The sequence below is a fragment of the Tarenaya hassleriana genome, unplaced genomic scaffold (genome assembly GCF_000463585.1).
Source record: "Tarenaya hassleriana unplaced genomic scaffold, ASM46358v1 Cleome20, whole genome shotgun sequence".
NCBI classification, from domain to species: Eukaryota; Viridiplantae; Streptophyta; class Magnoliopsida; order Brassicales; family Cleomaceae; genus Tarenaya; species Tarenaya hassleriana.
Genome location: NW_010965373.1, coordinates 2,501,889 through 2,515,497, shown reverse-complemented (window position 1 = coordinate 2,515,497; position 13,609 = coordinate 2,501,889). Strand labels below are relative to the sequence as shown.

General features: G+C 40.0%; 5 protein-coding genes across 13 annotated transcripts; 1 reads left to right on the top strand and 4 right to left on the bottom strand.

The window, feature by feature from the left end:
* Positions 1 to 294: 294 nt before the first annotated feature.
* LOC104813942 (histone-lysine N-methyltransferase, H3 lysine-9 specific SUVH3-like) lies at positions 295 to 4,051 on the top strand. 4 transcript variants are annotated; one of them, XM_010541761.2, is made up of 5 exons: positions 296 to 446; positions 638 to 703; positions 1,039 to 1,127; positions 1,229 to 3,277; positions 3,652 to 4,051. In XM_010541761.2, exon 4 carries the CDS (start codon positions 1,235 to 1,237, stop codon positions 3,248 to 3,250), a length of 2,016 nt encoding a protein of 671 aa, XP_010540063.1. In that variant the 5' UTR covers positions 296 to 446; positions 638 to 703; positions 1,039 to 1,127; positions 1,229 to 1,234; the 3' UTR covers positions 3,251 to 3,277; positions 3,652 to 4,051. The 4 variants fall into 4 exon arrangements, with proteins under 4 accessions (XP_010540065.1, XP_010540063.1, XP_010540064.1 ...); XM_010541762.2 differs by lacking the exon at positions 638 to 703 and adding an exon at positions 587 to 637; XM_010541763.2 differs by lacking the exon at positions 638 to 703 and having other exon boundaries at positions 295 to 446; positions 3,636 to 4,051.
* On the bottom strand, positions 4,025 to 7,741 carry LOC104813943 (ribulose bisphosphate carboxylase/oxygenase activase, chloroplastic). Of its 3 annotated transcripts, XM_010541764.2 has the most exons (12): positions 7,209 to 7,738; positions 6,835 to 6,920; positions 6,422 to 6,431; positions 6,147 to 6,209; positions 5,939 to 6,052; positions 5,802 to 5,863; positions 5,441 to 5,495; positions 5,128 to 5,329; positions 4,948 to 5,054; positions 4,782 to 4,837; positions 4,350 to 4,442; positions 4,025 to 4,212 (listed from the first exon to the last, which is right to left on the bottom strand). In XM_010541764.2, the coding sequence occupies exons 1-12, from the start codon at positions 7,552 to 7,554 to the stop codon at positions 4,105 to 4,107; spliced, it is 1,302 nt and encodes a 433-aa protein (XP_010540066.1). In that variant the 5' UTR covers positions 7,555 to 7,738; the 3' UTR covers positions 4,025 to 4,104. The 3 variants fall into 3 exon arrangements, with proteins under 3 accessions (XP_010540066.1, XP_010540067.1, XP_010540068.1); XM_010541765.2 differs by lacking the exon at positions 4,025 to 4,212 and having other exon boundaries at positions 4,352 to 4,442; positions 4,750 to 4,837; positions 7,209 to 7,741; XM_010541766.2 differs by lacking the exons at positions 4,025 to 4,212; positions 4,782 to 4,837 and having other exon boundaries at positions 4,352 to 4,442; positions 7,209 to 7,741.
* A 1,034-nt stretch (positions 7,742 to 8,775) lies between these two features.
* On the bottom strand, positions 8,776 to 9,409 carry LOC104813941. Its single transcript, XM_010541758.1, has 2 exons — positions 9,323 to 9,409; positions 8,776 to 9,204 (listed from the first exon to the last, which is right to left on the bottom strand). The coding sequence occupies exons 1-2, from the start codon at positions 9,379 to 9,381 to the stop codon at positions 8,955 to 8,957; spliced, it is 309 nt and encodes a 102-aa protein (XP_010540060.1). The 5' UTR covers positions 9,382 to 9,409; the 3' UTR covers positions 8,776 to 8,954.
* A 92-nt stretch (positions 9,410 to 9,501) lies between these two features.
* Positions 9,502 to 11,772, bottom strand: LOC104813940 (transcription factor GTE5, chloroplastic-like). 4 transcript variants are annotated; one of them, XM_010541757.1, is made up of 5 exons: positions 10,339 to 11,772; positions 10,214 to 10,259; positions 10,004 to 10,090; positions 9,853 to 9,894; positions 9,502 to 9,593 (listed from the first exon to the last, which is right to left on the bottom strand). In XM_010541757.1, the coding sequence occupies exons 1-5, from the start codon at positions 11,551 to 11,553 to the stop codon at positions 9,589 to 9,591; spliced, it is 1,395 nt and encodes a 464-aa protein (XP_010540059.1). In that variant the 5' UTR covers positions 11,554 to 11,772; the 3' UTR covers positions 9,502 to 9,588. The 4 variants fall into 4 exon arrangements, with proteins under 4 accessions (XP_010540059.1, XP_010540058.1, XP_010540055.1 ...); XM_010541756.1 differs by having other exon boundaries at positions 9,505 to 9,596; XM_010541753.1 differs by having other exon boundaries at positions 9,531 to 9,622.
* A 259-nt stretch (positions 11,773 to 12,031) lies between these two features.
* LOC104813939 (anaphase-promoting complex subunit 13) lies at positions 12,032 to 13,595 on the bottom strand. Its single transcript, XM_019202541.1, has 4 exons — positions 13,488 to 13,595; positions 12,871 to 12,968; positions 12,718 to 12,771; positions 12,032 to 12,418 (listed from the first exon to the last, which is right to left on the bottom strand). The coding sequence occupies exons 2-4, from the start codon at positions 12,944 to 12,946 to the stop codon at positions 12,357 to 12,359; spliced, it is 192 nt and encodes a 63-aa protein (XP_019058086.1). The 5' UTR covers positions 12,947 to 12,968; positions 13,488 to 13,595; the 3' UTR covers positions 12,032 to 12,356.
* Positions 13,596 to 13,609: the final 14 nt, after the last annotated feature.

Genomic DNA, 13,609 nt, shown 5'->3' with positions numbered 1-13,609 from the left:
TGCATGTTAAGATATAATATGAAATGAAAATATCATTTGTTAAAGTTTTGAAAGACCAAAAAATGCAAAATTACTGCATAATTAGTAAATAAATGCGGAAGGAAACTACTACTATATATAATCCATAGGTCTTTAATGTTATACTACAAATGTAGCATTTTCTGTTTTTTTCCTTTTTTTAAATGGACGGTGGAGATGACGTAAAGATGATCCAACGGTCCATACGCTTAGAAACGAACCCGTCGTGCTTTATGTCAGCACGCGTCCGTCAAATGCTTTAAATACTCTCTCTCTCTCTCTCTCTCTCTCTCTCTCTCTCTTGCTGAGCTCTGCTGCTCTGCGAAAACCTTCTCTGCTGCTTCATCATTTCCGTTGCCCTCACTTGTCGAGCTTCTCGTTTTCTTGGATCCCTGTTTGGTAGTTTCTCATTTCCTCTTCGTATTAAGGTACATGATGATTCGATTTCTTGCTTTCTGCTTCGATCTTCTCCTGTTGAAATTGGAATGAAGATCCCTTTTTGTATTGCCCTGAGAGATTTTGGGTATTTGTTTTGGATTGAATGTGTTTTTTGTTTCTGTTGGTGAAGGTGAAGTTAGTGTCTTTTCTTCGTGCTTGATTTTGGGGTTTGTGTTGTTAGGTATGATGCTTCGTGAACCAGTTTCTTCTTTACGAATCTGTATAAAGTTGGGATCTTGATGTGAAAGTAAGAAATTTTCTTCATTAGCCTAAGCACTTAACATCTTGTGGGTTATAGATAGTTCCTCCTTTAGGGTTCAGTTATGTGCTTTTATTTGCTTTAGTGGGTGACCATGACTTAGAAATTTGGAATAAAAGGGCAGAATTGTTGTTATGTATTCGCTATTGTGAATTTGGTTTTCATGTTGTACTAAAAAAACTTTTGATATTTTTTTTTATTATGAAAGAAGATGTCTTCTGAATCGTTTACAGCATTCGAAATAGCTTAAACCTCTGTAGAATTTCCGACATGTCGTTATGGTTGTCTCATTGTAACTTTGCTTCTCACTTTTGCTGCTGCAGTATATCCCATGAGGTGTATCTGAGAGTGGGATTCCGTAAAATGGTGCTCCTGTTGTGACATTTATCTTGTCCAACAGCTTGTGAAATAGGTGTGTGATTAAAAAAAAAGTTCTGTGATGTTTTCTTGTTATTCTAAGATTCATCCTGATCACGAATTTGATTATCTTGTTTTATTCCGTTGACACGATAGTTTGCTATGGGAGGAGGTCCGGGGCTCAATACTGTACCGAATTCTAACCGTATTGACAAGTCAAGAGTGCTGGACGTGAAGCCTCTTCGCAGTTTGGAACCCGTCTTTCCAAATGCTAATCAAGGTCCTCCATTTGTGTGTTGTCCTCCTTTCGGCCCTTTCACTTCCGGATTTTCACCATTTTTCCCGTTTGGAGCTTCCCAATCATCGCACTATACTCCAGATCTCAACCAGACCGAGAACCCATCTCCTGCATTTGTTCCACCTCTTCGATCATTCAGAGAACCTACAGTATCAAATGGCCCCAGCAGCTCGGGCGGCCTCAGTGGATCTAAAAGAGGATATGGCCGTCCAAAGGGCTCAACCAATTTGAAGAAGAAGGAGAAGAAAGCTGTGAACAAGGGGCCCGGCTCACCTGCCAGTAGGCAGGAGGAAAGCTCTAATCAAAACTTTGACAGTGGGATCACCGTAGCAGAACGAGAAGATGGAAATAGGGAAATCGTTCTTAGCGTATTGGCACGGTTCGATGCAGTCAAGAGGCGGCTTAACCAATTATTAGATGCGAAGCACGCAACTTTTAAATCGGCGGGTGCTTTGATGAGCAGAGGGGTCCGCACAAATATGAAAAAGAGAGTCGGGTCCGTTCCTGGAGTTGAGGTGGGCGATATCTTCTATTTCCGGATAGAGATGTGTTTGGTGGGTCTTCATATGCAGACAATGGCTGGCATCGACTATTTGATTGTTAAGGGTGGGAGTGAAGAAGATCCTTTAGCAACGAGCATTGTTTCATCCGGACATTATGATGATGATGCCGAGGATCCTGACAGTTTAATTTACAGCGGACAGGGTGGTAATGCGGACAAGAACAGGCAAGCATCTGATCAGAAACTTGAAAGGGGAAATCTCGCGTTAGAGAGAAGCTTAAGGAATAGCAATACAGTAAGAGTCATACGAGGAGTAAGAGATGTGACTAGTCAAAATACAAAGATCTATATATATGATGGGCTTTTCTCGATCAAAGAATCATGGGTAGAGAAGGGAAAATCTGGCTGCAACACGTTCAAGTATAAATTGGCGAGGCTACCGGGCCAGCCACCTGCTTTTGCTGTCTGGAAATCAGTTCAGAAGTGGAGGGAGGGTTTGATCACGAGAACAGGGCTTATCCTTCCGGATCTCACCTCGGGAGCTGAAAGTGTACCTGTTTCGCTTATAAATGACGTGGATGACGATAGGGGGCCTGCATATTTCACTTATATCTCAACCTTAAAGTACTCAGAATCCTTCAGACCAACACACCCGACAGTTGCCTGCACCTGTCGTAACTCATGTGCACCTGGAAATCTTAACTGTTCTTGCATCCGGAGAAATGAGGGTGATCTCCCTTATGTTAACGGGACTCTAGTCTCTCGAAGGCCGATGATATATGAATGTGGTCCGACCTGTCCGTGTAATGCCAGTTGCAAAAGCAAGATCGTCCAGACAGGATTGAAACTCCGTTTGGAAGTGTTTAAGACAGAGAATCGTGGGTGGGGTCTACGTTCGTGGGATCCTATTCGAGCTGGTTCTTTCATATGCGAATATGCTGGTGAGCTCAAAGACAAAGCCAAGCTAAGTCAGGAAGATGAAGAAGATGAGTACATTTTCGACACATCTCGGGCATATAACCCTTTTAGATGGAATTATGAACCTGCACTGGTGGAGGAGTATACTTCAGAGGAGACTTTAGAGGAGTTTGATCTTCCATCACCACTTGTTATCAGTGCCAAGAGTTTCGGGAATGTTGCTCGGTTTATGAATCATAGTTGCAGTCCCAATGTTCTATGGCAGCCAGTTGTTTATGAATGCAATGGGGAATCGTTTATCCACATTGCTTTTTTCGCCATCCGGCATATTCCTCCATTGACTGAGTTGACTTACGATTACGGTTTTTCCTGTACAAACGGGACTGGAGCTGGAAGTTCTGTGTGTGGGAAGAGAAAATGTCTGTGTGGATATGATAAGTGCCGCGGCTCATTTAGTTAACAGTGGAAAGAGCACTTCTTGCTATTGGTAGGTAACTCCCCGTGAAGATTTCATTAACTATATTATTGAGTTGAAACACGTACATTTCATGTAGGATATAACACGATAGTATGTGACTTAGCTAGCTGGTGGGTTATTCTTTAAGCATCGGAAGGGCTTCTTCTGAAGAATAGGAGAATTTTCCCCGACAAAAGATAGTAAATTATTGAATTATGCGTGCTTTTCTTGAAATTATATGCACTTACATGTTGATGAAGCAAAGGGTTTGTAATAAGTGTCTTTGCTTCCGTGTTTGTTGACAACTCGATGCATGATCAGGCCGGGTATAAGTGTGTCGGGTCAGTTATTTGTATTTGCACATATTATGTTCTAACGTTTGTATTAGTATGTTGGTTCATCAGGTCGGGTATAAGGCTTTTTTAATCAACTGCAAGATGCAAGCTTGGATCTTGAAGGAACTCCATGATGCAGACACTACTATGGCTGAACTGTTTCTATTGTCAGAGTCAGGACACATGATGTGTAGTAGAGTACAAGGTGGGAAGAAAGCCTTTCTGAAATGCTTTTTGGAGGGGTTGAATCTGGTTGATGAGTTTAATAACTTTTTTGTTGTGATGTTAGTAAATCTTTAAAGGGTAGAAACTTTTGGGTGCCATTTCTTGTAAAACTTTATATTCAGCCTTGTAAATTCTCTGGCACCATTCCGGGTTAGGTTCATGTCTAGTGGTAGCTAGCTTCCTGCATGTTCTTTTGGTGTAATGTTTTCCATTTCCATTGAAGGAAAGATCAAATCTTTGTCCATTGGAAGTAAAAAAAAAATTGAAAAATACAAAAAAGAAAGTGTTGTAGGGTAATCAATCATCCATGTTCTTCATGTATTCCTTGGAAAGTTTAGTTTCCATGATGAGTTGCTGTTCCCTTACGAGAGAATGCCCTGATTCCAGCAATGCCTCCACTGTTTGCTGTTTCAAATCATATCGTAATAAATGAAAAAAACCAAACATTACAACAATTACTGTAATAATCTCAGACTCACGTGTAATGTAATAAAACACGAGACTGGTATATGTCATGTTTTTGTGTAAAGCTCCGTTATTACCTCAGGAGGGATGAACTCAGGAAGCTCTTCAGTGTTTCTACGTCTGAGAAGCGTTTTCTCAAGACTGTCAATTCCTCCAACGTCATCTACCCACTGTCACAACAAAAAGCGTTTTTGGCACAAAGTATGTTAATATCAGCTTTCTATGAACACCTCCATGGATCCAGTGGAATATAGAGAATCGAAGATCGGGTTTCGGTTAGTATCTAGAGTTTTGCATGTTGATCCGCACTAAACATAGGATGAGCACGGATCAGATATCCAAGATTTTCGGGTTATTCGAATCCAAACCCGAATATTTCAAGTCTCAGGAGATATTACCAGATTTTGGATCTAGTTTGGTCGTATATCCAAAGCTCGGGTATTTGAGATAATTTTCAAGTAATAATCTCTGACTCACATGTAAAAACACTTAACAAAATGGTGAAGCACCTTGAGAATAGCTCTGTCATAGGTACGTGACCTCAAGGCTCCATAGAAGTCGAGGGCTAAGAAAAAGGGAAGCTATGAGAACCCCAAAAACAAAATATGGTCTTTTTGCTGTAATAAGTTTGGCCCAACTGATTTGTGTTGTGTTCTTATTCAAATGAGCAAGTACCTTGATTCGGAAACTGATCCACGATGCTTACGATATGTTCCCGAGAGATTCCATCTTTCTCGTACATTCTGGAAACGATGTTAACGATATCTTCACGGGTTGGCTGCCTGTTATACATCCAAAGATGTCAGCTTTTCAACAGTGATCGACCAATGTATATGGGGATAGGAATTAGTTTACCAGTAGAACTTCTCCATTCTTCCTTCACGGATCAATGGAGCATAGAGTGTGGAGAAATCGTTTCCGGTGACAATGACAGGAACTCTGTGTGTAATGTCGGCTTGTCTCCAGTCTTGTCCAACGCTCACTCTCGTCGGATTGTCTGAAAGATTCATTAGTGTTCCTACAACTATCTGATTGTTCACTGTCATTTGCGTGTTCCCTGAACAAGTAGAGAAAACTCAGTTGATGACCTTTTCTTTTGCAGTGAAACCAAACGATTTGAAAGAATAGATCCAAGCTTTAACCTATCCTGGATATGATCATGGCTTACCGAATCTTCCAAGACCAGCGTCAATGTCATTGATCACGAGACAACTCATCTTTCCCTGCATCAGTTGAAACCAAATTCAAAACCACATGGGCAATCCCATAAAGATAACAGTCTGATACTTCACCTATGAAGCAAGTAGACAGTCAGACAACAGGCTGTAACACATAACTAATGTATCTAAATCTTATCATAGTAGTATGTCTTGACATGGTTATCATGACACACGATGTGTTTATGAATATCGTTTTGAGTTGCCTTTCATATGAACCAGAACGAATGCTCATGGGGAGGAACAATGCTGGAAAACGTTATATAGCATATAAGTATAGGGAGATTGAAGGATTTTAATAAAGTTTCTAACTTGATTCTGAACGACTTGTGAAGCTGTCCTATAGCGTTCACGTATGAGTCTTCCCGGCTCTCCTGTTTAGTAAAAAGCAGAAAGATTTCTAAGCGATTATTCGAGATTCTGTGATGCATATAAGCATAGAAATTTACCGGCTTTTTCCGACTCCAACTCTCCTGCTGACATTATTACAGGTTCCACTCCCATGGTCTTGAAAATAAGCTCAGTCTGAAACGTCTTGCCTTGTCCTTTACCTCCCCAGATACCTTATCCAGTGGAATCACAGAGAAGTAAATTCACAAAATAAAGCTGAAAAGTAAAGGATCCGAAAGAAGTTGATGATGGAAGTATATGCATTACCTAATACCAATGGGATTTTAATGTTCAGAAGACGAGCAAGGTAGTTCTTCACAAGGTGGCATGCTGCAGGAAACAATCAAACCGAATGTACAGTCTATGTAATCGAACGAGCAAATGCAAACATTAATTTCCAGAAACATAACAACAAAGAGGGAAAACCGCCCGGATGATAAAGTTCCAGGCCTTTGTCTGAATACGATCAAAATGCTTGTCTTTTTTTTCTCTAAAACCTCCTTTGGAGCACCTTGATCAGGGCTCAGTTCGAGATGACTTACCAACTTTATCCTGTCCAAAGGAAACAACATTTGTAAGGGCATTGAACTCTTTCATAACCGTTGCAGTCTAAGATTCAAATTCAGTTTCGAAAGCATGTGGCGAAGAATCAACAAACTATGAAAATTATCCGAAATAAGATCGTACAGAAAAAGTTCACGCACAAGATTTCGGGTTACAAGAAACAGAAGAATCAACACCAACACCAGAAGGAACAGATGATCATCAGTTCATATCTCTCTACACATAGAGGAGAGGAGCATGATCCAGAGCTTGCAAACCAAAAGCTACCACATAAGTTTTCTGACCCATCTTGTAACTCGTCATCAGAGAAGACCAGACAGAATCTTATCCAAGAAAGACAGGTTCTACAACAGTCACAGAAAGAAATCTTGTTCTTCACAAGGTTACTTACCATGAACAATGGCGCTATGTAGTAATCTCCTTGAAGATACTCGAACGACCTTGTCGCCTTCTGTCGGTAATCAAACACGATATCGGCTGCAGAAACAAGAATACAGCTCCTCAGTCTTAACAATCAAAATCAGAAACTCGTCAAGACAAGAAACTAACAGAAATAAAAACAGGAGATGAAATAAGACATTGGCTTTCTTTGTCAGAGAACCAGAGAAATCACAATATCTACTAGCAGACAAATAAAACAGTCGCAACATGGTATCTTTGAAATGATAACACAGAAAATCAATGGATTCGAAGGCCACGTTTGTGAATTTCCAGAAGAGGAAAGAGAAAAGGAAAAACCCAGAAGACGAATAGCCAGATACTAACAATCCTTGCCGAGAAAATCTCCGACGAAGAGGTCATCGATAACGCCGGCACGTGCCCCGACAGTGATGTTAATGTTGTCGGCCTCGGCACCAAGCCTATACAGATAATCCTTCCCTTCGGAATCCTTGGCTTCCCACGACGACTGCTCCGACAGTCTCCGCGGTGGCTTCGCGGCGGCGGTTCCGCCGTCATCTTCCTTGTCGGCGGCGGAGAAAGATGGAGACTTTGAACAACAGATCGGGAAGAGCTTACTGGGGGAGAAAAAAGTTTTGAAATTGGAGGAAGAGGAGGATGAAGATGGTAATGGCGGAAACTGGAATGGCACAGATATGTTGGAAAGCGCCATTTTTCCCACAGAAAAACAGAACCGAAACTCAAAGATGTCTGCGTTGATTCAGATTTTGATTTGTTCTGCTTCTTTGGATTTGGAGAAGAAGAGCCATTTGTTCTACGACCCAACAGAAACCCAATAAAGAAGCATTTGATTTGTCATTTTGCTTGGCAGTTGATTTGTGGTTCTTGGAACAAGAAGAGTTTGAAGCGGTTCTTGTCTTTTCTTGATTTTATCCTCTCCAAGTTTTTTTCAAAATTAATGAAATTAAAAGCGGAAATTTATAAATACTAACAAAAAAAATAGCATCGAATATTTAAAAATAATCTATTTGAATATGTAATCTTGAGTAGGGTTTTTCTGTGCAGATTAAAGTTTGGGGTTTTTTTTCTGTTTCTTCTGAAATTCTGGTTCGTTTTGGTATTTCTATTGTTTTTTTATAAATAATCAAAATGATTAGTAGCTAAAATCAAGGTCCATGCATGGGACAACACTTGACGATTCCAGCCACATTGTATTAAAGACACTTGATGCTGCATGCTCCATGCAACTTCTTACATAAGATATCACGAAATATGTATGTATGTATGTATGTATGTTGCCACGGGAAAAGAATAATTAAATCACCAGCCTACCATAATCAAATAAGCAAATATTTTATATATTTTATTGAAATAACAATATCATCTTTAATTATTTAGTTTCCTAGAAGGGTGTAACCAAATATTAAAAATCTGTCGTTATTGTTGCATGGATGGTGCCACTCGTCATCATCATCATCCAAAAAATCATCCATTTAAAAAAAATTAAATATAAATATCTAAATTTTTATAAAAACTTTTAGATGAACTATAAAATTTCTATATAAATATATGAACTTTTCTAAAATTCTATATAAATATCTAGATCTCTGAAAAACTCCCAAATAATCCAAAATTCGTTAATGTCATCACCTATTTTTATTTAAAAAATATTTAAAATTTGTATTTATTTAAAAACATTTCAAAAGTCTATATATTTATATAGGATTTTTAAAAATTTAGATATTTACGTGAAAGTTTTATAGTTGAGATTTTCATAAAAATTTAGATATTTATATGTTTTTTTTTAAAAAAAATATGGATAAAATCCAAAATAATACCCAAACATTTTCCATAGAATTATTAATACTTGCAATAATAATTTTTTGCTAGAACAATATGGAAACTTGTTTATCTTATATTGAGCGATTCACAAAAAAAAAAAAAAGAGATTTGGGCGTTTTAATATATATCCATACACTTACAAGCCGATCCATATGATATATAACCATTATTTTGTTCAAAGGCACAATAACACATACACTATGCATCGACCCACAATGATGATAATAACAAATTTTATAAAAAAAAGTGGGATGGATTTTTCCAATACGATCAGGAGAACCAATTAACGACGGCATCATCATCCGTTTCGGTACGAGGAGGAGGAGGAACATCTTGAAGGACGTTCTCCTGTCCCTTGGGATAGTAGATGCCTGTCCGTTCGTGAGGCACCCAACTTCTCGCCGACGATGAAGATCCGACGGCTGTCTTCATCTCCTCTCCTCCTCCGTCTGCTTTCGCCGTCTCTCGCGCTATATCGTGTGACGCGCTCTTCTTGTGTATCGACTTCCTCAGCATCGGCCTATCATTGTAATTAGACTTGTTCTACGTTGAGAATATATGTATGTGTGTAGATATATAATGTTTATATTAGCTGAAGATTTTGTGGGGAGAGACAAAGATTGGGGAGGAGAACTTACTTGGAGAACATGGTGTTCATGGTGTGAGCACCACGAGCTGTGAAGGAAGACGTTGCCATAATTGATATCCCTCCTCCTCTGATCTTAGAGATTGGATATCTCTATATATACATGTATGTTATGGATTGGATGAATAATCGGGACAAATTTAAATGATGATCCCTTTCACATTTCCCAATGTAGATGTTGGGGTCAGTCCATGCCTCTCACGTCATCCCCTTTCACATTTTGTCCACTCTCCTTTATCCATCTCATCCCTTTCCGGATCAGCCTTCTAGAACATTACACCCATCGCACTTGCTTACATTATATATGTAAAGATATCATTAACACAAAGATAAAATTAATACTAATGTTCTTCTTCAATGGCTACAAAGATGTTGGGCAAACTGATAAGCACAAAGCGAGTTACCTAAAAATTGTTCATTTTATGTACAGTTAAAAGGCCTATCACATGAATCATTATGAAAAGACAGGGTTAACAAGCAAGCAAATCCTAGGCCAAGTGTTTTCACGTGTTGGCTAATTACCCATATCAGATCCATGTCCTGAGGAGCTGCCACTGTTGGAATCTGCAAACAAAAAAGAAAAATATGGGTATTAAGGCTCAGTGTTTAATCCAGAATTGTAGCTGAAAATAAGGGAAGAGGGAGAGAAAAAAAGGACTTCCATGCTTCTTACCACTAGAACAAGAGCCCGAATCGCTGCTAGAACTTTTACAACTACTTGATCCATCAACGTTGTTTTCTCCCGTAGGTGTTGCTCTGCCTGTTTCAATTGTACAACATATTCAAGAAGAATCATTTGAATCGTGTTCTTTGGTGCCATCTCTAGGTAAAGAATCATCTAATGGAAACTGACGTGACTTTTGAAAAACTAAATGAATCTCACCTGATTCAGTAACTCTTGATGTCCCACTACCAGTTGCAAGCTTGTTCTGTGAATCGAAAAGGAGAAAGATTATATTAACCACCCAAAAAATGATTTGAATCACCAACTTGTTATTGGGCGCTCACCTGTTCTTGGTTAATATCGTGAATAGATTCTGCGTCTCTTTCTGAACCAAACCCATGATCCTCTTTTTTCTTGCCCGAGCTCTCCTTGTACTCGGTCACGAATCTGTAAAGCTCCCAAAGTGTTTTGAGATCAAGACTATCGATATCCAGTTCAATCTCGTCATCTTGCTGAGAGAGTTCAGGGTTCCTCTTCTTTATGATCTGGACAACAGTCTCCAGTTTGTCAAAAGGCAAGTCCTGAAGGTCTTCACTCAGTCTCCGTTTCTCTTCAAATGTCAGGTCCCTCTCACCAGAAGCTTCTTCTTCTGGCTTCTCACAGACCATTGTAACTGTTTCGGGTTCAACCGGATTTGTCATTGATTCTGCTCGGTCCAGAGCCCTATTCTCAACAATCCGAGGCGAAGACATGGAAGGAGTTTGAGCAGGTAATGGATCTACAATAGGGAATTCGACATCACGGGTCTGTTTGTTCATCGTATCAAGATTCTCACACTGCATTTCCATGGCCACCCACTTCTCTTGGAACATTTTCAACAAATGCCCTGCCATGTGATGCACCTCATGCCCTTTCGGGTTATACAACAATGCATTGTTAAAAGTAAGTCTCACATCCTCGGCGAACTCCAATGGCGATTTGTACCAATTTTGGCTCAACCTGGTCTTTACAGTACCCAAATCCATAGGTCTCTTAACAATGGTGTGATAATCATGCAGACCAAGCCCCTTGGCATCCACTGGAACCTTGAAAACCCATCCGAACTTATGCTTCATCAATTTCGTAAGCAAATTGTTGCAGTTTTCGAAAATCTGAATTACTGTACCTTTGTCCGTACCAAACCCACCCTTCTTACCGCCATTGCTGGTCTTCATCTTTTTATTGCTATCATCAGCTCTGGGAATGCCCCCGAAACTTCCGTCGACATCACCACGAGGATCGAGCCGCTTGATCAAGCTCCGTACTTCATCAAGCTCAGCCTTTAGTTTCCTCTTCAAGTTCCTGACTTCAAGCTTCGAGATCGAATTCAAACTTATCTCCACCATGTGGTGATCGTCCTCCGACGCAATCGAATTTGTCGGAGAAACAGGCGGAACAGGCCGTTCCTTCCTCGCCGCCATAGATGGCTTCGACCGGTTCTGGCTCTTGCTGTTGCCTCCTGCGCTCCATTTACGTTTCGCCTTCGAAGCTCCGACACCTGGTAATGGGCCAGAAGCCATCCCGATCCGACAGTTATGAGGGGACAAAAAACTAGGGCTTCTCTAGTGTTTAGGTAGCAGCAACGCGATTGAAGGCTTCAATTAGGCAATCGAACGAGGGGAGGAAGAAACAGAGAGGGATTAGGGTTCTTGGTTGATGAAGAATCGCAGAGAAGAAACCCTAGAAGCAATGACGAGTCGCAACGACACGAGAATAGGCGCAGGCACACGCGCTTTACAACACGGGAATGCGATGAATTACTCTTTCGAGGCACGACCAAACCGGAGATTAAACCGAACCTAATTTACAATTTTGTCCGATTTGGTATTTCTTTTTTTTTTAAATAACCACGGAAATATATTTGTTTATTTTAGCTCCAAATGAAATAATAAATCCAAATTTCAGGTTTAATCAAATTTGGATAGACGGGAAAACAATAATAACACAGGTTCATCCACTAAATGCTATAAGCTGAAAGATCACTCCCAAACCAGAACATTCATCAAGTGAACCGCCAATTCAACCAGAGGATCTGAATGCAGTTTGGTCCTAAACATGGCTCATCGACAGAATCCAAATCCTAGACAGCAGCTCCGTAGAAACAAAGTGAAGCAAACAGGTAATAACACTCTGGTTTAGGTTAAACATTTTGAGTGCATCCAGTCCTCATAATAACAACCATACAGAGTCTCTCAGCTCATACTTTTGGGTCTAGAGAAACTACGATACAACGAGATAAAGACACTTAAAAGCTTCCGATTTCCCGCTTCCTGTTACCGAAAAGACACTCTCGAGGAAAAGATGCATCAGATGCCCGAATGCCTTACTGGGTATCCAGCGCAAGGTCATGCCAAGTATCGCCATCCGTCTGCTGAGTCTCCTGATCTGAAATGCATCGTGTCATCGAAAGTTAGTCAAGTCGGTACAAGTTTTGTTCTTCCACAAGAATCATTCGTCATCACTTCATATGTATATTAAACATAACGGCATCTGAAACCTAAACAGTGAGTGAGATGATACAATAAAAGGATTCGGTGTCACTTTTGGTTCTTCGACCAAAATCAATAAACACAAACATCGACTTAGATCATTCCAGGATTAGCATCTCAGGATTACAATTATCAATTCAAACAGTAGTTGTACAGAAATCAATAGCATAAATAGTGATCAAATGAGGAACATACTGGCGTCTTCAGTATCATCTGTCCGAACTGCAAGCACTGGCGGCAATGGAAGATCTGCAAAGACGTAGAATACGATCAGACGAACTGAAGCGAGGAGCCGGGAGATACAACGATATGGATCAGGGATTGGGAGTGCGAAAACAAGATGGTCACCATCATCAGGGAGAGTATCCCTCATCCACTCCTCGTCCACGATGTCTATGAGCATACCGAGGCTTAGTTCTGCCATGTTGAAATTGTGGGTCTATTGCCTTCGAGAATTCGGAAAAATGAATTGGAAAACCAGATGTTATAAACTAAAGTTACAATCTTGGAAGAGTTGGGAGTGTTAAGACACAAACGAAAAGTTCGAACTTTTTCTAATAATTGATTCAACCCAATTGGTTTCCCACTGTAAAGAAGCAAAAATCTGCCATTGAAAAGAACTACAATTCGAAAATGAACGCACCCGATATAAAAGCATACAGATTCCCGATGTTTGAAACCGACTACTTAACCCATTATCTGGAAATGTTGAATTCCGACAAATCAATGCAATATGAGAAGAAAACGAAAATTAAACAGAGGAAGAACATGGGCAATGGCCAAGAAACTAGACGGAAACTAAGGAAAAGACTATAACCCCACTGAGGAAATTCGCCGAACAAGTGGAGAGCAATCACGAAGAGAAAGCAAATGAAGAAATCGAATTCAAAATCAGAACTAATCTCATTTCTTTAACGAAGAAATGAATTCCGAATCGAATTAGTCCAAAATCCATGAGAACTCACCTGGTCGGAACTGTGGAACAAAGAAGCAGCAGCAGCAGCAGCAGCTAAACGCAGTTTCTTCTTCGCAGTGACCACCGAATGTGATCAATCAACTATTGTGTGTTGTGTTTTTTTTTTTTTGG